The sequence below is a fragment of the Gobio gobio genome (assembly GCF_949357685.1).
Source record: "Gobio gobio genome assembly, chromosome: 22".
NCBI classification, from domain to species: domain Eukaryota; kingdom Metazoa; phylum Chordata; class Actinopteri; order Cypriniformes; family Gobionidae; genus Gobio; species Gobio gobio.
The window spans coordinates 33,672,142-33,696,750 of record NC_137118.1 but is presented as its reverse complement, the minus strand read 5'-3'; the positions used below and the strand labels follow the sequence as shown (position 1 = coordinate 33,696,750).

The 24,609-nt window shown below is 38.6% G+C and overlaps 1 protein-coding gene across 4 annotated transcripts in view; it reads left to right on the top strand.

Moving 5' to 3' along the window:
- Window positions 1–5,742: 5,742 nt before the first annotated feature.
- The window catches only part of ubl3a (ubiquitin-like 3a), a 49,925-nt gene continuing 31,058 nt past the window's right edge, over window positions 5,743–24,609 (top strand). The window contains exons 1-2 of one of the 4 annotated variants that reach the window (XM_079805410.1): window positions 5,743–6,074; window positions 6,236–6,504. In XM_079805410.1, coding sequence (XP_079661536.1) covers window positions 6,478–6,504 — 27 coding nt within the window. In that variant the 5' untranslated portion in view covers window positions 5,743–6,074; window positions 6,236–6,477. Of the gene's footprint in view, window positions 6,505–24,609 lie in introns of all 4 variants that reach the window. The other 3 variants (XM_079805409.1, XM_079805411.1, XM_079805408.1) reach the window with 3 other exon arrangements.

The window sequence follows — 24,609 nt, the reverse complement described above, 5'->3', positions numbered from 1 at the left end:
ACACAGAAGTAATGCAAAATATAACTCATTATTAGTCTTTCTGTGTTTTTTTTATCATTTACTCGCCCTTATGTCATTCCTATGACATTTTTTCTTTATAAATGTTATGTATATGATTTATATATTACACTATATTGCCAAAAGTATTGGGACACCCCTCCAACTCCATGAATTCAGGTGTTCTAATCTCTTCCATGGCCACGTGAGCTATAAGTCCATTCGTAAAATTTCCTCACTGCTAAATATTCCACAGTCAACTGTTAGTGGTATTATAACAAAGTGGAAGCAATTGGTCTTTCTGCAATCTTTCCTGTAGCTCAAACAGTAGAGCGTGGTGCTAACAACGCCAAGGTCATGGGTTCGATTCCCAGGGAAAGCAAGAACTGACAAAATGTAAAAAACTTGTACCTTGAATGCAATGTAAGTCGCTTTGGATAAAAGCGTCTGCCAAATGCATAAATGTAAATGTAATTGGGAACAGCAACTCAGCCACGAAGTGGTAGGCCACGTAAAATCACAGAGCTGGGTCAGCGCACGCAATTTTCTGCTGAGTTGATAGCTACAGACCTTCAAACTTCATGTGGCCTTCAGATTAGCTCAAGAACAGTGCGTAGAGAGCTTCATGGAATGGGTTTCCACGGCTGAGCAGCTGCATCCAAGCCTTACATCACCAATTGCAATGCAAAACGTTGGATGCAGTGGTGTAAAGCATGCCGCCACTGGACTATAGAGCAGTGGAGACGTGTTTTCTGGAGTGACAAATCACGCTTCTCTGTCTGACAATACGATGGACGAGTCTGGGTTTGGTAGTTGCCAGAAAAACGGTACTTGCCACATTGTGCCAAGTGCAAAGTTCGGTGGAGGGGATATTATGGTGTGGGGTTGTTTTTCAGGGCTTCGGCTTGGCCCTTTAGTTAATGCTTCAGCATACCAAGACATTTTGGACAATTTCATGCTCCCAACTTTGTGGGAACATTTTGGGGATGGCTCCTTCCTGTTCCAACATGACTGCGCACCAGTGTACAAAGCAAGGTCCATAAGGACATGGATGAGTGAGTTTGGTGTGGAGGAACTTGACTAGCCTGCACAGAGTCCTGACCTCAACCTGATAGAACACCTTTGGGATGAATTAGTGTGGAGACTGTGAGCCAGGCCTTCTCGTCCAACATCAGTGCCTGACCTCACAAATGCGCTTCTAGAAGAATGGTCAAGAATTCCCGTAAATACACTCCTAAACCTTGTGGAAAGCCTTCCCAGAAGAGTTGAAGCTGTAATAGAAGCAAAGGGTGGACCGACTCCAAATTAAACCCTACGGATTAAGAATGGGATGTCATTAAAGTTCATGTGCATGTAAAGGCAGACGTCCCAAAACTTTTGCAAATATAATGTATATTCCAGATATTTTGAAGACACATGGTAGCTTTTTGTGTTGTTATGCTCTTATTTTTGTACCTTGACAGATTTCATATGGAACTGAGCAGCGTGAACATTCTTCTATATTCTCCTTTTGTGTTCCATGGATGAATGAAAGTACTTCGGGTTTGGGACAATGTGACATTAAGTTAAAAATGGTAGAATTTGCCTTTTTAGATGAATTATACCTTTAAGGTGCATTATGAATGGCCAGTTTCAAAGCTGCGACTGAAACAGTGGAAATGTTTAGGGAGTAACCCAGAAAGTTTTGCTCTGAGCTGGAAAGAAAAACAGAAAATGGTGGCTGCCATGGCGATTTGGGCAAAAGTTACACACAGTAAAAGCTGTGGTAGGCCTACTTGTGCTTCAAATGATCATTCAGACACAGACCAAACTGCACAGTCAAAAGATTCATGGAAATGTTCAGACACGTGATGAGGAAGGTATAAACAGGTTTGTTTAGAAATAATGTAATGGGAGACTAACCACACCTCTATAAGTACAAAAATGTAATCTAAATTATGTTCCTCACTATCTAATGTAAATCTTAGACGGAAGCAGAAACTGTTTACATGATTATTGTGTTTTCACCACTATAAATATTGAGTCAAGGATCAATGTTCAAGGCAGTTTAAAAGCCAACTTAAAATGTTAATTATCAACCAGGAACACGACTGCAAATACAATGTTATAGAATTTTTCCTGTTCAATATACAACAATTCAAAAGTTTGGGGCCAGTAAGGTGTTGTTATTTAAATACATATCCAGCAAGGACACATTAAATTGATCAAAAGTGACAGTAAAGAGATTTATAATGTTACAAAAGATTTATATTTCAAATAAGTGCTGTCCTTTTGAACTTTTTTTGAATCCTGGAAAAATGCATCAGAAATATTTATTGAGTAGCTATCAAATCAGCTTATTAGAATGATTTCTGAAGGATCATGTGGCACTGAAGACTGCTGAATATTCATCTTTACATCAGAGGAATAAAATACATTTTAAATTATATTAAAATAGAAAACATTTAAAATTGTAATAATATTTCACAATATTACTTCTTTCAGTCAACCCCAAACTTTTAAATGGTATTGAATGTAATCATTTTATATTATACAGAAATAAAAATGACAAATTAGCTCTTTTTTAAGATCCCAGTTTCTCCTGCATTAAGGTTAAATGGACAACAGTAATACTAACCACCCGTTTTTTCCTTTCAGGAAACATAACAAATTTTGATCAGGAAATTTATTGAACGTCAAATATTCCATTATGAATACCAAATGATCTAAATACAAAATTATATGAGTTACACTATCTGCATAGAGTGGTGCAGGGATGACATAAAAAAACTAATTTGCCACTGATTCCCTTGAGATTTTCCTATGGGTTTTTATAATGGGGTTTTTCAATTTATGAGACAATTTATTACAACATAAATTACACTCACTCAGTCACACACCAAACGTTCTTAGTTACTTAATAAAAACATTTTGTTTGCTTGAATCTTGAAATTTAGCATTTTTGATATGGTGGTGTGTTATGTTGTAGAACAAAACGTCCAAGTATTGTTGTAAATACACTTAATATTCAACAATATTAATGATTAAGGGTTGCCAGGTTTTCACAACAAAACCCGCCCAATTGCTACTCAAAAATTGTGTTCCGGGGGGTTAATCTACATTTTTGGTGGGGTTTCACTGTAAAGCTGATTTTAGTTTGAAACAATCTGTATGGTATAAAGCATCATATAAATAAAGATGACTTGACTTGTCAACTTATGTTTAGCACAGACTTTATTTTACTCATAAATTGACAACCCCCAGGAACATCTTGAGGGAACCAGTTGTGAATTAGTCTTCCGGGTTTTGACGTCATTCCTGCACCTTACTATTATGTGTATATTGTATAATTCAATTGATCACATTAGGAGAAGCATCTGAGACAGAGCTTTTATTTAAAGTATAATTGAGATCTCCTGAGGTTTAACGTTTGAACCCCTGGGCAATAACATTTTGGGTTATGTGTCTATCTGAATGTCTCTATCTGGCCTTTGCGACTAATGCATATAGAACTTCTCTCAGTTTCTCAAAGCTGTGAGAATGTCATTAGCTGCAAATTACAAAACCACAAACACCAGAAGGACCAAGCAGCATGTTGATAATGCATTCAGAACACTCTTTTTGTACTTTGAGGAATGCATGTAACTCTAACAGTGGTTTGGAAAGTCTTTGTTTATCAAAGGCAGTCATGTAAAACCCTCCGGTCTGGTCCCACAGCACTGAGCTGCCACTCAGAGCGCCTGTGCTTATTCTGGATGTAATCTCACTTTAGCTCTACCTATACGCTCTTATGTCTGCAACAGAGAAGGCTTCCTGTCATTCAATCCCAGGACCTTGTCACATATAATCCACAGTAATTGATTTCCCTGTGTGTGTGTGTGTGTGTGTGTGTGTGTGTGTGTGTGTTTGTCAGGTCCCCCAGCCTCATCTGAGTTTGTACTAAATGGCTTCTATGTAAACACACTATTACACAGATTAACATTCACAATCAAACAAAGGAAGTAGTTACATGTTTGTCTGAACGTCAACACAATCACAACCAGATTACAATCTTAGGCCTCAGCCTACCCAACCCCCTCGAACACACAAAAACACACCTGTTTGAACCCCTGCATATTCATATTCACACATTGTGTGGTTTTGATGGCATTTGTGGCAGTATTTTCTTCTGACAGGAGACTGAAATGGCACACAGGAGAACAAAAGCGTTTTTGAAGGCAGCATAGAAGAATCAGTGACAGATTAAAGAGTTAATCCTCTTGAGTATCTGTTGGTCCGACACCCCACGTCAGGATGAATTCCTCTCAACAACGTGCAAGACAATAGAGGAAGAGTCAACAGCACAGATATAGACCTCATGCTTCCAAGACAGGGCCACACACACACACACACACACACACACACACACACACACACACACACACACACACACACACACACACACACACACACACACACACACACACACACACACACACACACACACACACACACACACACACACACACACACACACACACACACACACACACACACACACACACACACACACACACACAATTCGCTACCTTTGTGGGGACTCTCCATAGGCTTAATGCTTTTTTTTTAATACTGTACAAACTGTATATTCTATCCCCTAACACCATACCCCTAAACCTCCTCATCACAGAACACTATGCATTTTTTCTTAAAAAAAACAAAAACATAATTTAGTATGTTTATTAATCCATTTCCTTCGTGGGGATCGCTGGCTGGCTGGTCCCCACAATGTAGGTGATCTCAGGTTTTACTATTCTTGTAGGGACATTTGGTCCCCCCACAAAGTAATATAAACCTACACACAAACTAAGGCATATAAACCTCACAGCGCTTAACTTTCTTGGTAAATTTATTCATGAAATAGCTGCAAGCACATGCAAAAGTGCACCTGTCAAGTTACATTAGAATATTGTAAAGATGAGTTCAAAAAATGTAGGCCTAGGCTACTTACACTCACAAAAGTTTAAATTTTGTAAAAAACAACAACAATTGAGGTGCTTGATAACCCTATGTTAAATTAAATTAGACTAAAAGCAAATCAATGTCTTGTTGGGAGTGGTAGAATACTGTTTGTATACTTCCTGTAGACATGAAATGGCATTTGCAACCCATTTTACATCTGTAATTTGACAAATGTGATCTTTTCTATTGTCAACAACAAAAACAAGCCTATCCATTGAGAAAATTGACAAAGGTTTTACTTTGATGTAATATATATTATATAGTGGTTTAATACCCCTTTGCTTTTCGTAACATTCCATATCGCTAAAAAACAGATAGCTTAAACCAGATAGCTTATGATGGTTTGCTGGTCCATCGTCTGGTTTTAGAAGGATTTTGAGAGCTTTTCAGCTGGTTAGGTTAGGGTACCAGCTTGCCGGTGAGCTAAACCAGCTGAGTAACATCTTGGCAAAGCTTGTGAGAAAGGCATAGAACAGCTTAAACCAGCAAACAATTTTAGCAGGGTATAAACCATAACCAATTACATCCAGAGCCACTCATGGTTTTACTTGTGGTGGTTATATGGTCTTAGTAAATGCCACAGTTAAACTATTATTATGATAGAACTAGCCTATGTGGTAAATAACTGCATAATAAAATAAAACTGAACACAAAACAAGCATGAGGCTGATTATGATTTTTATTTTATTTTAAAGTTTGCCCTTGAAAAGGATTAAGCATAAAGCATTTTGATAAAAGTTCCTAATTCCTAAATCCTTCCCACTAATTCTTTTGTAATGAAACGTATATCTGGGCGCGCAAGGATTCGTGGGATCGCCTCTCTCTCCGCCTCTTCCTTTAAACTGCTGGGGGGCGTATTCATCCGCGCACACACATACCGATCGACATCGCGCCGTTTTTATCTGCCTCACCAGCTCCGGTTTCCCCCCGTTCAGCCTTTCCCCCGTCAACTGCCGCCATGTTTTTCTGAGTCAGGATGACAGCAGAGAGTGAGCGCAGACGAAGACGGATATAAGACTGAAAAACCGTCGAATTACAGCATTTTTCCCTACCAGGCGACTATTTTTTATTGCGGAGTCCGAGGAACTCCTTTCTCGGTATATTTGCAAAAAACAATGGCTTAATTGTAGTATTGTTTTGTTTTCTTATGGCGTAGGTAGGCACATTTCCTAATATATATCCTTTTTATTTCAGGATGGGAGGGGGTCCTCCCACATAAATATAAAATCCATAAATTATTCTTTCCTTCGTTTTGAAGTTTATACCATGAAAAAGCAAAAAGTCAGAAGCCTATCTGAAGAAGAAGAACCTATTACTGCCTGCGCTTAACTGCCTCTACCAGCGAACCTACAGGAATAACCAGACGAGTGATCTATGTATGATTAACTGCTTTACCACCAGTCACCTGCTGTCAAAACTTTGTTTCTTGAGAAAACTGAAGATAGAAAAACGACTTTTAATCTAATCTGAAGTGAAGATCGGACAGAGCAAATTTCAAAGATGACGGGCAACATCCCTGTCGACATGGTAAGAATATACTCATTCTGTAAAGGGTTTAATGGTCTATATGGTAAAATATTGTAATGTTGTGTTCCTATTTATTTTATGTTACTATTTATTTTCTGTTGTTACTAAAAAGTTTTTTTTTAAATAATGATCAGTATCTGTTTATGGTAACTATTCTTGAGATGCTATTACTTATTCTTTAGATACTTAATACTACTATACTATATCAATAATAATTAGATTCTAATACAGTTAGTAAGTAGTACTTATTCAGTTGTTACTAGTCACTAAACTAATACTGACAAATTACTGTTCCATTGTTGTTTATAGCAGTTTTTAGTAGTTACACTAAACAAAATAATAATTTTACTATATATTTGGTTGTGAACTAGTATAGTTATATGCAACAATTGGAATACATAGCCTACTAGTTGGAAGTGGATAGTTCAAAACTGAACCACAGATCCCCATTTAATTAAAAATGTGCTACTAGTATCAATGGAATAGTAAGCTACTTGTCACTATTGGGATTCTGACTAGTAGCAAAGGAATGTTGACTGAGTACTACAATCTCATGAATAGTACTAGTGAAATTGAAAAAAAGGCCTACTAGTCATTATTGTATTACTTACTAGTAAATTACTTGAAAAATTAGTACTAGTAACATAAAAATGGATTAGTTAGTTTTAAGGAATAAATATGTTAAAACAAGTGTTTGTCAAAGATCAGAGAAGGTCAGCTAGTGTCACTGTTGCTCTTCCAAAAAGATTATTCCAAGAAATACATGAAGGACAGTGTTATTAAATGCATTTTGCTCTTTTGGCAATAACCCCATCACAATTCCACCTCTACCAGGAAGGGCAGTAGTGTAAAGATATCCTATCAGATGACTACATAGTGCTGTTCTGACTGATAATGAGGAAGTGTGATCAGGAAGACTTGAAAACAGTCACTGTTCTATTTGCACAACCAAAAATGTCTCGAAATGTGAATCAAGGCGAATGATCAAAGCGAAACTCCAACATTGGAATCTTGCTGTCCAGGTGAATGATGTCATATAGGTTCTGTTTAATCCTCATTACATGCTTGTAGAATGACATTTCAAGCTTTGTACTGTGATGTAAGACTATAATAGATTGAGACTTCTAAACCCGCGGGTGGTGGTAGTGCTGCTAGTATTCTCCAGTTGGTTTGAATCCAAGGACTTGGGGAATATGCTTATCAACCACAAAATACAGCCCTGATTGTGTATGAAAATATTGAAACTAATATCAAAACAAATATGAACTGTAGCACTGTTCCTGCGTGTTAGTCAAGCGCGCTTTGTATATTCCAAACAGCTGATCTGGCTGTCAAACTCAAGAGATCTGACATTGCAGAGACTTTGTTTGATGTAATGTGCACTGAGGTCTGATGTGTTTGGCCTTTACAGTGCACATTGACTGTCCTTCTGTTTCTGCTGTTGAGTAGCACTAAAATGTAATGTAAATCTGGCACTCATAAAGGCTTTTTTGGCAACTTTAGACATTAAAAGAGCGACACCATGTATTGATGCATCTCTTGACGTCTCTACAGGAAGAAAGGTTTTTCTCACATTATGCAAGCAGGGAACAAACTGGGAACAAACAGGGAACAAAGTGTTATGTTATAGCCTAAAGTCAGGCATTGATTATCTAAGCTTTGAAAACCTTAAACATTCAAACCTCACGGGAAATACTTTTATACGGATTTGCAAAGGAACGATAAAGATAATCCATTACTAGCTTTAAAATGGAGCTGTGTGACGTTTTTCTATGTTGGGTTTAGGTGTCTATTTTTGGTCTCTCGGAAGAGCACGATGAGTTTTAGGATGAAATGTCCACTCTGTGAAACTTTGAATCATTGTGTGGTCTCCAGCTGAGGGGCATTCAGTTGGGGGGTTGGGTTGTCAAACAATGGGAGTGTTTGTGTGTGTGTGTGTGTGCATACACATCTTGTGGGTGGGCATTTTAATGAATGGGCTTTTTTGCAGAGAGCTCTCACTGTTTCAAAGCAGAGAGATGTTGTGGAAGCCTATAGGTGCTACAGATATGCTCTTTTAAAAGAGTTTGCTTTGATCAGTTGAGAGACAGAGGTGTGAAGGAGAACTCAATACTCCCTGACAGTACTGTGTCACTTTGTGTGGTGTCATGTGGTATTGTGTCCTCTATGTTTAGGGGTAAATTAGTAGGGGATACCATCAGGAGAAATGTCAAGGATAGACCTCCCCTATGGCTTTTTTCCACACACTTAAATAGCATTGCTCAGCACTTTCAGAAGTTTAAATTATGTAAACAATAATTGAGGTGCTCGATAAACCTAGAAGGTAAATGAAATTAGTCTGTAAGCTAATCAACATTTTGTTATTGTTTTTAAACTTCCTGTAGAAATTAAGTGTGCAAATTGATGTGAAAAAATGTTGGATATCACTTTATTATATACATTGGAATGGTTGTGATTGTAAAAAGTGGGTTTTAGCACAGAATAAAGTAAATACAGTCATTTGATTTTATGTTTTATGAAAGACAAAAAATGAAGGTAATTAAGACATAAAGTCGCATGCTTTCTGTTTGCAAAATAAAACCAGATTTGTCATCAAAACTTAGCAAAATTATGTAACCAAGCTCAAATCAATAGAGCTCATCAGGGAACCAGAGAACAGAAGGGCATGGTTACACAAATCAGTCCCTTTGAGGGTTTATTAGGCCATTATAACATCTGTTTCATGACAGACAGACCCTCTTCTGAACACAAACAGCCAACTTGCTACGAACAGCCACCGTTTGAACTCCGCTAAAGTGTGAGTGAACGACAGGAGAAAGGTAGAGGGTAGGTAACGAAAAGTATTTCATATGAGATGGAAAAGGTGTAGAAACCTAGCTCCTCATGGTATGAAACACAACGCAGTACGTGCCTCGATTCAACATTTGCGATTGAAACTGCGTCAACATTGTGAGGGAAAGACTCAGCATGTTGCCGTGGTATCAATTTAAATATCTCACACAGAGAAACGTCATTTTCAATGATTACTGTTTTTTTTTCTCATATTTTTTCAACAGTATAGGCCTATGTTTGAATTCAAATCGTTTCTCTTCATGGTTTCCCAAACCCGCATGGATGTCTGGGATCACTTGTTGATAAAGTAATACAGTTGAGTGCAACATGTGCAGCACCAATCTTCCATATACATAACATAATGAGAACAATATAGAATGTTGTGAATTCTTTGTGCTTTAGTTGCCCATGTTTCAGTGCATTATTTGGGGAAGAGCGGAAAAAGTTCAAGTTCACTTGCATTTGTGTCCTTTTTTGCAGATACATGTAGTGTTACGTTTACGTTCTGTATCTAGGATTTCTGATTAATCTTGTATAGGATGTCATATAGAACAGGCTTTAGTTTTCTGCTGTTCATTCACGCTTCAGCTTCACCTCATACAGCTATTCCTTTTAGATTTTTCGAAAAGAAACCTGGCAGTGTTATTTTCCTAATATTTTCATATTTTGATAGACATATTTTTATTTGTCTACATCAATTTTCGCAAAAGTGTTTTAATTAAAATATTTTCACTATTATCATGAAGGACACGGCCCGCATCCCACGTACGCCCCTCCCCCGAGTACTCAAGTACTCGTTTTTAAGACCTAACAGTACCCGAAATGAAAAATGGACAAAAATGCCCGTACCTAGTTTAGAGTAGACAACTTACTCTAAAATGGAATTGCAAAATAGTATTGAAATTGATTTATTGTGAGAAAAAACATCACAATATATTGATTAAGCACAGTCCTAAAATGAAGAACAGCATAAAGAGAGAGAGAGATAAGGCTAAAGTCTGTTTTATCTGTTGTAACTATACGTGTTTGTTTGAATAAATGTGACAAATATGACATGGCGAGTTTGAATTGCATAAAATTAATGAATCCAGAGAGTGCTTATGGGTCAGTAAGGGTTAAAAGGCTAAAGAGGGAGCGAGAGAGCAAGCAAGGAGGGGGAGGAAGTAGCTCAGACTCACTCAATAAAGGATCCTTTCAGTAGAGTGAGGAACAATTTACAACAGCTCTGTGAGAGAGGTGCTCACTCGCGCACACACACACACACACACACACACACACACACACACACACACACACACACACACACACACACACACACACACACACACACACACACACACACACACACACACACACACACACACACACACACACACACACACACACACACACACACACACACACACACACACACACACACACACACACTGTCATGGAAAGTTAGAGTGATTCAACGTCATTTTGTGTAAATAGGGCTCAGTGCCTTATTATAAGTTGTTTTAACTTCTCTGCGGAGTTTCTACATATTCATTACTGGATGTGAGTCAACATATATCTGTTTTTACATGTTTCCAAAGGTGGCTCTGTTCAAGTTTTGTGTGAGTTTGGCAGAGACTGACTGCAAAGGGTTGTTCCACTGTAAACAGTGGCTCTCACTCGCCTTTATGACATCATTGCTCAAGCATCCTCTTGTAGTTTAGTGAAGTCACAGATTTAAATCTCAGGCCAGACTTCCCTTCTCCTAGAGGCCTCTTCATAGCTTTCTCTCTTTCTCCTCCAAACCAAATGTTTTTTTTTTCTCTGATCATAAGATGTGAGCTAATCGACAATCTGCCTTTGTTTTTAAAGATAGTCACTTCTGAGGCAATTGGTGTAAACTATAGTTAAAACGTGCTGATATTTGATATATGAATCATCAGAGCAATTTCAGAATATTTCTTTATTTTACCTTGTAATTTCTAATCAAAATATCATAATTCAATGTTTTGGTGAAATGTCAGACATATCTCTGGCGATGTATGACTCCAAACATTTTGTAAACAGCGCCCCTCTCTTAAAATCAACTGCAAGTTCAGATTCACATTCTGCCTTCCATCCATTCAACAACCGATGGTTCCTGCCCTGCAATTTTTGTATCTGTATATTGTTCTACAGTCCTACATTTGTTTCTTATTAATTATTCTGCAGTGCACTGAAATATAAGACATATAAGACAAATATAATCCTAGGTTCAGTGATCTGAATCAATACAGCTTTGTGTGAAAAATATTATATACAGTGTATATATATATATATATATATATATATATATATATATATATATATATATATATATATATATATATATATATATATATATATATATATATATATATATATATATATACTGCTCAAAAGAATTAAGGGAAAACTTAAATCACACATTGGACCTCAAAGAATGAAATATTTAATTTGAAAATCTTTATTTACACATTCTATAATTTGTTAAGAACAAAATTATGTGACAACAGTCAATGGAAACTAAAATCATCAACACACCAAGGGCTGGATTCTAAATCATATCAAAAATCAATGTAAAAAAACTGAAGTTACAGGCTTATCCAACTTGCATGAAGTTCACCACAGCAACTCATTATGTAAGTTAGTAGTGTGTATGGCCCCCACGTGCCTGTATGCACACACAACAACGTCTGGGCATGCTCGTGATGAGATGGCGGATGGTGTCCTGGGGGGTCTCCTCCCAGACCTGGATCAGGGCATCAGTGAGCTCCTGGACAGCCTGTGGTGCTCATAATGTCCCAGAGTTTCTCAATTGGATTCAGGTCTGGGGAACATCAGGGCCAGTCGATGGCATCTATGCCTTTGTTATCTAAAAGCTGCCTAAACAGTCTAGCCACATGAGGCTGGGAGGAACCCAGGGCCCACTGCACCAGCATAAGGTCTGACAATGGCTCTGAGGATTTCATCCTGGTACCTAACAGCAGTAAGGGAACCATTAGCTTGCACGTGAAGGTCACCCTCCAAGGATATTCCTCCCCAGACCATTACTGACTCACCACCACACAGGTCATGCCGGATGATGTTGCATGCAGCCTAACGTTCCCCACGGCATCTCCAGACTCTTTCACGCCTCTGTCAAGTTCTCACTGTGAACCTGCTCTCACCCGTGAAGAGAACGCCAATGTATTCTGGTGTTCTCTGGCAAAGGCCAATCAAGCCGCACGGTGCTGAGCTGTGAGCACAGGTCCCACTAGAGGACTTCATCTTCCTCTAGTCACCCTCATGAAGTGTGTTTCTGACAGTTTGGTCAGAAACATGCACACCAGTAGCCTGCTGGAGGTCATTTTGTAGGGCTCTGGCAGTTCTCCTCTTGTTCCTCACACAAAAAAAGCATACTGGTCCTGCTGCTGGGTTGTTGCCCTTCTACACCCCTGTCCAGCTCTGTCTCCCGTTATCTCCTTCATGCTCTTGAAACTGTGCTGGGAGACACACCAAACCTCCTTGCTACGGCATGTATGAATGTGCCATTCTTGAGGAGCAGGACTGTCTGTGCAACCTGATTAGGTTATTCCCTCATGCTATACAGACAGTGAAATGGACCCTAACAAAACACAAAACTAAAGACAAATCAGTCAGGAAGAATAAAGAGAAAACAATTGTCTATTGCCACCACCTGCAAAATCATTCCCTTTGGGGGTTGTCTGGCTGTTGCCATTCCAGTCCAGTCATGGACACTCATTTAACTATCACACCTGTTAGTCTTTGAGTTAATCTATCATCATTGTGTATTTAAATTCCTAATTTCCTTCTGTAGATTACCTGAGTTTTTTTCTTAATAAATACTTTTGTTTTTGAACCTTGTTGCATCTTGATCATCTTAGTCGGATATAGAACATTACATACATATTGAAATACATCAATATAAATTGAAATGCAATTGTACTGCCACATAGCCTGCTTGCTTTATGCTGGTGCTTATTTAAAGGAACACGCCGACTTTTTGGGACTTTAGTTTATTCACCGTATCCCCCAGAGTTAGATAAGTCGGTAACACTTTACAATAAGGTTGTATTAGTTAACATTAGTTAATGCATTAGTTAACATGAACTAACCATGAACAACACCTCTGATCAGCATTAGTTAATCTTTGTTAACGTTAGTTAATAAAAAAACAGTTGTTCATGGTTTATTCATGTTAGTTCACAGTGCATTAACTAATGTTAACAAGATTTTAATAATGCATTAGTAAATGTTTAAATTAACATTAACAAAGATAAATAAATGTGCAGTTCATTATTAGTTAATGTTAACTAATGTAGTTAACTAATGTTAACTAATGAACCTTATTGTAAAGTTGTACCGATAAGTCCATACATAACATTCTCATCTCCGTGCGTGCCATAACTCTGTCTGAAGCACCCACTGCTAGCCTAGCTTAGCACAAAGACTGGAGGTAAACGGCTCCAGCTAGCCTACTGCTCAATAAGTGACAAAATAACGCCAACATTTTCCTATTTCATGTTGTGATGTGTATAGTTACATCGTGTATTAAGACCGACGGAAAATGAAAAGTTACGATTTTCTTGACCGATATGTCTAGGAACTATACTTTCATTCCTGCGTAGTAATCAAGGAACTTTGTGCCGTACCATGGGTGCACAGGCGCAATGATATTACACAGCGCCTGAAAATAGGCTAACTTCCGTCAACACTGCTCTCTGCTTGCACAGAGAGCCTGCTAGGGACTATTATCAGGCACTGCGTAATATCATTGCGCCTGCTGCACCCATGGTACGGCAGTAAAGTTCCCTTTTACTACGCAGGAATGAGAGTATAGTTACAACATGTAAATAGGAAAATGTTGGCGTTATTTTGTCACTTATTGAGTAGTAGGCTAGATGGAGCCGTTTACCTCCAGTCTTTGTGCTAAGCTAGGCTAGCGGTGAGTGCGTCAGACAGAGATATGGCAAGCACGGAGATGAGAATGGTATGTATGGACTTATCTAACTCAGGGGGATACGGAGAATAAGCTAAAATCCCCAAAAGTCGGCATGTTCCTTTAATACCTTTATGCACCCTGTTTGACAAAAATAACAAGAAAAAGCTGTAGGACAGACTAGAGTCATGCCTTTTAATGAAAAATCAACTCTGGCCTCGCCCTAAAGAAAAGATAAAAAAAGATTTTCAGGTGCTGTAATAATTCTGTTTGAGGACATGTGCATGATAGTATTAATACGTGATGAGAAGGGTGTTTGTAATACATGGCTGTAATACAATATCAAAAGGCCATTTCTATCAGACGGCCACCTCACTGATGGGGAGGTAAGTGAATGGCTCCCCTCCCCCACTCTCTCTCTTTCTACAGATGTCTGCCCTTTTTCAGCAGTAGGCACGTGGACAGGGCCTGCAGGGCAGGAGGCTGCCTGCCTTCATCTGGCTACAGGAGATGAGATAGTGTTCTCTCATGCTCATCTTTCCTCTTTTTATCTTGAGTGTTTTTTTCTTTTCTCGCATTTCCCCATTGCTCCATCAGGAAATTATTCCATATAAATGTATATAATATAATTTATATTTATAATATGTTGAATAGTGCAAGCCAGATTTGCCTAATCATTCTCATGAAGTGGAAATCGGTTAATATTTTCTGGCCAAGCTTCATTCTCTATTGTAGAATGTGTTTAAATAACAGAGATCATCTAACATTGTGACCTTCAAGATATGTCACATTGTCCTTAAAGCACCTTAAAGGAATTTTGTTTCAGTTCTAAAAAGGTCAGAGTTCTAGGTTTGTGTTTATTCAGCGCCCCTGAGAGCACATTGCTAATGTGTTTATAGAAGGTGTGTAATTAGCCTCAAGATCAGGAAAGTTTGTACAAAGATGAATCATTCACAGATTCAGCATTTATTAACACCAGTGTGAAGACATGTCCACTTATGTGATTGTAATTGGCATGTCATCAGGCGGGCCTGCATTGATTTAAGTGATATTACCACCCAAGCCCTTGTTTTCTCATCCAGTGAGATGCATAGTTTGGGCCGGATGAGTGTGTGTGTGAGTTTGTCTGTGTGAGTGATTGTCCTTCAGGACTGCTGATGGGGCATCTGGACAGGCTGAGACTGCAGTTGCTGGTGTGCTGTGGCCGTGATTAAGTATGGAAGCTAGCTCTCTGGTGCTAATGGCCACCATGCGATTCACTCAAGTGAGTCAAGGAGAAGATCAAGAACGAGTTAATGGGAGTAAAGGATGTTCTAGTCATCTTGAGGAAAATTATCACTTTTACCGTAGCTATTGCGACCGTTCCATTATGGAAAAAATCTATCAAGGAAGTGTGGAACATTTTTTGCACCTTCTGTGTGTGTGTGTGTTGTGTGTTTTTTACAGTAAGTTTTGAATAGCCAACAGCTGAAACCAGAGCTTTTCATGCTTGTCTCCTTAGATATGTGGCAATGATTATTAAGGAACATTATGTTCAGTAAATAATGTTCATCTATCTATTACATGGGTATTATGGGGAAATACTTCATGCCACTTTCCCTACATTTCTTGCTTTGTTATAAGCATGACAAGGCAAACGCAGCTGAGTGCAAAATCAATAACTTTATGTTCAACCTACCGTACATAAAATCATGCAGAGAACATCCAGCCTCTTTTTGTGTTGCCATGTGTGTGCGCACGCCCGCGACTGTGAGTCAGTTCTCAAATTCCTGCATTAATTTGTGCCATCCACAGAGGTCTTGGAGATAGACAGGGAACTTTACAATTCCTCTATAGCCCCTCTTGCAGTTTAATTTCCCATGTCTAAATGTGCCATCTAATTCTCAGATCTCATGTCATTTAATGCTGTTATCTCTTTCTCCTGTGCTACGCTCTTTATAATGAGAATTTAAGAGTCTGACACACATCAGAAAGCTATCACATATTAATGAATGGTCGGGTCTCTTTTTCTCCGATTTTTGGTCCCATAACAGTCTGTACAATATCATGAAAAGACAATTTTATATGAGACAGTAAGGAATCATTTTGTGGGCTGGAATCAATTCATTTTGAAGCTCTAACTAGAGACTAGTGGCTGAATGAGCTAGATATTATCAAACCAATGCCAATGGTCATTGTGCTTTTGGCCCTGGCTGAAGTGAGACATTTATCCTTCCATTCCCATGTCCAAATGCATTGCAATCTGTCATTTTGAACATGATCACTTTAACTCCTGCTAATGCAAATAGGCAAGACCATTCTATATTCTCTTCAGAAAGAGTTCAAGGTGACTTGTAATGTTGAATATCTATGCAAATCCCAAACAATGGGTGGTTTACCGTACTCAGTGGTTTTAACTTTCTCACCATCAGATCTCCACTGCAAAGCGGACCAACCTGTTCTGTCTCATGTTGAGAAATAAAAAAAACTGGATTGTACAGGCTGTACTGTACCTGACAGAACCTGAAAGCGATATGTTATTATTTGTCCTCTAAATGTTTGAAAGCATACAAAAATGGTTTGCAAAAGAAACTTTATGTTATACTCATAAACCTTTAGCATGTTGTTTATGTATTTAATAGACAGGAAATGGCATTCAAAATCAAACATTTACTTCTGCAGTGTGACGCATTTCTGAGTGAAACAGGATGTTCTGTATTGGCCGGGAATTAGTTTCATCTATTGGGAAATTACTGGATTGTAAATAGCTAAAAAATAAAACAGTTTGATGATGTAATTTAAAAGAAATTGTTTCAGAGGTAGAACAAGGTACACTGCTATTCAAAAATTTGGGGTCGGTTAGATTCAAAATAAAATGTTACTTTATTAAAATACAGTGATAATAATAATGCATTTTATTTAATGGTGCCTTTCATAACACCCAAGGTCACCTCACAGATCACTACACAAGACAAAACACACAAGGAACACTCCGCATATACAGATAAAGTGCAGTAAAGACTCAATAAAACACATGATAAAAAAGCCTGTATAAAAAGATGTGTTTTAAAGGTCCCATGGCATGGCATTTTTCTATTATTTTATAATGTTTCCTGAGGTGTACTTATATTGTTAGTATGATTTTTTTCATCAAAAAATGTCATAATTTAGAAATAAAAGGCTTTTTTCTATATTGATGTTTGCCTTGTGGCTAAATGCCCTGTTTCAAGGGGCGTGTCTGCTGTGAGAACTAAGTGAAAATGCCCACTGTTGTGATTGGCTGACATCTTTTCATTTGAAATGAGTGTTAGATTAGGTTGCGGAGGGGGCGTGGTTTAGCGAGGCACTACAGGCACTGCATGCATGAGAGAGAGAGACTGACTGGCACTTGTGAACCACGGAGAGCTGGAGGAAGTTTTATTGTAACAGACTTCATTGTAATATATCTTATAATTAGTTTTTGTGTACATTTTTGACATTTCTGTGCGTTTAAATAGGGTTTAGGTCTGTATTATCTTTGTAAATAAGTAGGGACTTTTATTTTGACGGGTGTTGCACTCTACGGAGCGATATGAAAAAAGAGGGAGCGCTCGTGAGAGCTTGCGGTTCATCATTCAGTGGGTTTAAGCAGATTTAAAGTTTACAGTTTGTTTAGCACCCCCCGAAAAGACAATAGGTGTGTATGTGCTTGTTTACTGTAATTTGTAATGAGTATGTTTGAGTATTTCGCTGTATTGTTTGTTATTGATAATGCTATGGAGAGAGAGTTTGAGTACGAGGTGTTTATACACACTTCTTTGTTCAGCTCTTACGGTGATTTTTGGAGATAAACGGTTTCAATAAACTCCTGAAACATCAGTAAAGTCTAGCCATCATTCGGACGGGGTCCGCTACATTTATTGTACTAAGTTGTTGAGAGCGCTATGCTGTTAGCTCTAGCTTATTTGTATCTGAGAGTTCTGAATAAACAGTCCTAGTCATGTCGACTCTCTGTCTTCCACCTTTGTAACACATGTAATGTACCATTACAGCCGTCGAGATGAACGAATCGTCAAAGTGTGGATTATAGCATTATTTTATTATCTTTTCCTATCTATTCCTATACGGACCTTTTCCTGGACCACTTGGTGGAATGACCTGCCTATCTCAATTCGTGCGGCCGAAAAAAAAAAAAAAAAAATTCAGTTTTGTGCTAGATTAACTGAGACTTGTTACAGCACTTGCATATTGTTGCCCTTGGCTGTTCTAGTTGCTTCTATTGCCATCATTTGTAAGTCGCTTTGGATAAAAGCGTCTGCTAAATAGGGATGGCTCGATACCACAATTTTGTCTTCGGTACGGTACAACAATCTAATACCGAAGTACCGATATTAAATCGATACCATACAGGGTCTGAATTTTGATGCGGGTATTGTGCATAATTTTGCTCACTCTCGCAAGTTTTGGGTTTATGAAGCGGGAAATTACCGCAAATGTTTATTATTAAATTAATCAACAAAGATTGTCACATCAATCAGTCATTTGGAAACTTTTTTGTAAGTAATTTCAGCATTACTGCGCGTCTCCATTGCTTCTGGCTTGAAAAGACATCGCACCTGTACTATAAAAGCAATCTGCGCACTCAGATTCAACACTTTCGCTTCCGTTGCGGGACAACTGACGGAAATCACTGCCCACGTCTTTTTAAACCTCGGCAATTTGAACATGCAAGCGATTTTATAGCATTTCGTAATACATATGGGATGAGAGCTCTTTGAGAGAGAGAGTTTTCTTTGCGCTCATGCCAACAACAAACACACACACGCACACACACACACACACACACACACACACAAGCCTAAAGAGCTCGCGCATTCCAAATTAAGTTGTTTTTCCTCAGTCAAATACACATATACATTATGTCAAAAATGTAAATCTTTAGTGAGTAGTTACATAAACACAGTTGGTTATGTCTTTCGCGGATGTAAATAGTGCAATAGTATGTGTGCAAATATTATGAGGTCTAAACGTCACTGGTTGAAACGAACGCTGGAGATTTCTTTATATTTAAACGATACGATCTTATGTATGTGCGTTAATCAGTGTTAAAAGAAAAATGTCTAAATTAGATCGTTAGAATTATGCACTCACCTGTCGATCTCTTAATGTCTTACAAGTCAGGAATTAAGTGGCAGATGCTTGGCAAGGTTTGATGGTTCTTCAGCAGTTTTATAAGCAAAGTAATTCCAAATTTCACGTCTACTCGTCTTTATTAATGAGTTTTGTGCGTGTTGAGTGAGATTCAACTGCTGTATTCATCTTGTTCTGTTGCCACATTTGCCGGTTTCGCGTCAGTTTGGGTAGCGCGCTGCCACCTAGCGGTGAACTTCGGAACAGCAGTATATACCGAAATGAGCAAAATCATGATATCGTACCGTTTGAAATAAAATATATACCGGTATTTTTGCAGTACCGGTATACCGCGCATCCCTACTGCTAAATGACTAAATGTAAATGTAAATGTATCACATGAAAGGCTGCAGTGATGAGCATTGAGTACACAGGCAGTCTGTTGATTGTGTGAATGCAGTGATCTCCTCATTGCAACGCGTTCTCTCTCACAAAATGCTTTCACCACAACTAACAGCAAACACAACATCGACAGGAATACAGTAAGAGCTTTGTGTAGCATAACGGCGCCATTCCTTATAACGGCAGTTTGGGCAAGTGTGCAGATACACTCGCGATGTGTGATTGACAGATCCGAACATTATTAAGAGTGTTTTTTGATCGCTCTCTCTAGTTTAATCACTTAAAAAACGGATTTGTTTCATGCTACTAACAGAAACGATCGTTTTAGTCTCTGGCTTGATTCACTGATGCATTACGCTTAGGGCATCAAGACGGCGATCATTAAACGATCTAGAAAGAAAGTGTGAACTTGAATGATTAGCTACACATCAGAAATCACTGATCACAGATCAGGCATTAATGAACACTGTTACTCACTGTTTGTCGCGGTGCTGTCGAATCCATATTGTAAAGTCTGTTTGTAAAGCTTTTGCTGACATAAACTGAATCCATTTTCTCCGAATCCTCTTGGCGGGCAAAGCAGAGGAAGGAGAGTTAACCTTTCCTGGTATGACGTCATAACAGGAAAATTCCAGATCAGCTCGTCTGAGCTCTCATTTTCTCAAAGGCAGAGAAAGACAGCCAGAACTCGGTTTACACCCATCAAAATTTCTAGCCACTTGGGGACCATATACAGGCTAGGGGAACTCATATTAATGTTAAAAAAACTCATAAAATGACATTTTCATGCCATGGGACCTTTAAAAGTCAACAAGCAATCGCTATTGCGAACTAGAGCCCGACCGATATATCGGTGGGCTAGGCTTGCTACGATAGTCGGTGTTGCCGGTGTTACCGGTGTCCAGACTCAACACCGGTTACATCACTTGCCCACCGTGGCACCGCCCACCGTCTTTTTGATTTTTTTATAGTAATAAAATAATTTAGTTCAGTTAGAGAACAGACAATACAAATAAAAACTGAACGTATCTGCTTAATAAAGCAGGATCCGACCGTGAGTCTCGGCAGCGGCAGGAGTCATTCATCAGATTTAAGAGTGAGGAGCTGACTGAGATGATCGCGGAAGATTTGGTTTCAAAGCGAAACGTAAAAGCGCCTATTTAAGGGAGTTTGTCATTTGTTTTGTTGTTGTGTTTTTCATTAAAAATAATAGGCTAATGAACCCACAATTCAAGCAACCCGCAGCCGAATTGGCGTTAATTCAAAACCGAAAGTAAAATGTGCGCGGCCGCACAGAGCGCAAATTGTTTACATTCGCCTGGCTCCGCAGTGCGAGCCTCCGCGCTACGCTGACTGCGGCGCATTTATTTTTGCCGCGCGCACCCTCGCGCTCGTGCGGGCGCGTCGAGTATAAACAAGGGGACGAACTGTTATTCATTCATGGCGTGCATCTCAATCATAGACTAATCAATGCTTGATCAGTGCCCTGACTACTGAACTAGAGAACTGATTGAGACGCACCCATGGCCTCACAGAGCGCGCATTTACAGATGAGCTGCCATTCACGGTGTGTGCGCACTGGCGAGTTTTCAGTTCAGAGTGGTCGTGTGCATGTTACTTTCGGTTAGATAGAATTAGTGATTTAAAAGCCTCCGCCGGTGATACCGGTATTACCGGTGTTGTCACACATCAATTAACCGGTGGGAAAATTTCCTCACCGTCACATCCCTACGGTGGGCCGATATTATTGGCCGATATTAGGCATTTTCCAAACTATCGGTATCGGCATTTATGATGGCCGATAAATGAATATAAAAAAAACAAAAATCAAAAAACGGACGAAACACCGCTTAACCACATTATGAGTGTTGGCGTTTCATAGTTTGTCCACCAGAGGGCACTCTACAACGTGCAGATTGGCAACACCAGCTGATCCAGCTGAGCTGAGTCATGCTGCGCGCCGCGAACATTGCATTCACAACAGATCATCCGTGAAGTGCATGGTAAGGTGGCAACTGTCACGAGACATACATTGCTTGAATAACAATTAAAAGAACATCCCCATCAGTTCTCTTAACTCAAATAAGCATTACCAAATTTGTGACTGCCAAGTCCAGTTTTGCTGTTACATGTAAGCCAAGAGTGAAACAGAATTAGCTTACGTTAGGTTGTTCCAGTATAGTTGACTGACTGTCAGTTTAACTCGGACAAAGTGACTGAATAAGATTCTTTAATAGCGTGACAGTTTGACAGCATGAGATGTATCATCTCTCCCCTGCCCGTTATTTTGAAAAAAAGTATGTTTTATAATATTTTTGCAGTCCATTTCTAAAGCTAGACTTGAGCTAACCACAAAGCTAGCTAATGCCATGGCTATCAGTGGAAGACCGCTAAGTGCGCTAACATTAATGCGCTTGGAAATCACAACAAACTTTTTCTGCCTACATAAAGTAATGATTACTGTATTTATAACTAGTATATTTATAGTTCCAGTCCCTGCATTGTAAGTTAGGCACTTGGAGTGAACGAAAGTGCGTTGCTGCCTTCGTTCAGACGCAGCATTAGCGAGTCAAATGATGGATTTATACTGCCTTCACGTGCTATCGGAATTATTGTAAATACGAGTTTCCTAGGTAAAAATTGCACATGAACGCCCTCTGATGTCATGTTTACCACTGGGAAGTTCGGAAATAATTTTGATACCCCAATTCCCGAGATGGCCGTGTCATAAGCTTTAAACATGGTGGCGGGGAGAACTAGACTTCTGTGGCAGGTGTGGTTTTATTGTTTCCCCCCCCAAAACAGCTAGGTCGTCTTGTCTTGACATTAATGTAGTACATATTTACATGTAAGAGTAATCATATGAAGCGTATTGTATACACAGCGAAAATAGCCTGCATTTGACTGAAATTACAGAATCAGCAGAAAGCGGACTATCTGGAATGTTTATATGGTTGTCGGTGCATGGGACACTACATATGATGTTGTTTTAATAAGATTTTCCCCATAAATAGACCAGAATAACCAGGTGTCCACCATGATTCCTGTTCACTCCGACAACAAAGCACTTGAATGCAACAAGTTCGTAATCACGACTTCTAAAGTGGGAATTAGGAAATTTCCGATAGCACGTGAAGGCAGCATAACTGCATCATCAGTAACGTTAGTAGATTTTAGAAGGTAGGCAGCAAATGATGATTGAAAATGGTTTGTTGTAGCTTGATGGATAGAATTAAAAGTTCTAGGGCATGTAAAGGGATAAGCAAGTTGACATTGTAATTATAAGCTAGCTCATATTTATACTGTATATAGTTTATATTTTGCTGTTGTTATCAGAACTTATAGAACTTAACTGAATATTTTTTTCCAGTCTTGCTCAGTTATATTTATGAAGCTTACCACATCTATTAATACTATATAGATTTTTTGTTTTGTTTTTGTTATTGTGTTTTCGTCCAAAGGACTTTAAGTTTTATATTTTTATACATCAGAACTTTAATTTATTTTTATGCTCCTCTGTTCTGTTGTAACAATAAAACAAACAAGTTTATTTTTAAACTGCATTATCATATTATTAGAGAGGCTGAGGGATCATGAATAACTACAAATAAGAGAAATCTGTTTAAGTTTTTACGTGTTTCTGTATATATATATATATATATATATAATAATATATAATATATCGGCCGATATATCGGAATATCAGATTTTAAATCACCAAATATTTGTATCGGTATCGGCCTTAAAAATCCTTTATCGGTCGGGCTCTATTGCGAACATCAAGGGGAAGGAAGTTCCATAGGCGGCATAGCTATAAGATCTGGCACCCATTGTAGTTCATGATCAACCAGTGTACAAACCCGCCAAATCAGCGTGGGTACACAGGTCAGAGTGACTCCTTAAAACAGTTTAAAGAGCACCTATCATGGCATTTAAAATGTTCCAAATATTGTTTTAGAAGTCCCCAACAACAGTTTTGCATGCATGCAATGACAAAAAAGACTTTAGTTTTCTTATAATATGCATTTATTTTTACCTGTTTTGACAGCGATTCTCAAATGATTCCTTTAGTGATTCACTTTTCAAAACCCCGCCTTTACGTGACGCTAATCTGCGGTGATTGGTCAGATGACCCAGTCAGTTGTGATTGGTATAGTCTGTGCAGATATTCTCGGAAACGGAACGCCCATCAAAGTCTTATAATGACAGTAATTTGTTAATATGTGTCAGGAGTTATGAATATGAAAACCGCGTCGGTACTGTTTGATTGTAATATGAGCCTCAGCTGATCTCATTCATAAAAAAACTCCTCACGAAGACTCGCGACAAATCAACATCCCTCAGGGCTTTTAGTTCAAAAGTGTGCAGATGAGGAGACATATTGATAGATTCTCATATGTCTGTGTCAAATTTCTAAACAGAGGAGTATTTTTTATTCAATACTTCCTCAAAATGGGCAGAAATAGCCTAATCATGAGCGATTGAGTCCCTTATGTGTTGTTTTCAATTCATACTGGCAGCCGGAGGGCGCTCTGTGCACATGTAATCCATATATGGTACAGACAGACGAAGAAGATACCATGTGCCATAATAAAAGTCCATAATAAAAGCTTCCTGAGATCGCGAAACATACATTTGACGACTAATAATAAACACTCAATCGCGACGATGTATGGTTTGTCTTCAAGCCACTTAGTCTTCAAATGCTCATCCTTGGGCAGATGAAAAAAGTTTGCTTTTGAGTCGCACTTCAGAACACAGCGTCTCGTGGCCATGATGTTTTCTAGTTTTCACTGGCGTCTTGGAACGCAATAAGTGGGCGTATCGTATTCAAATAACTTGACAAG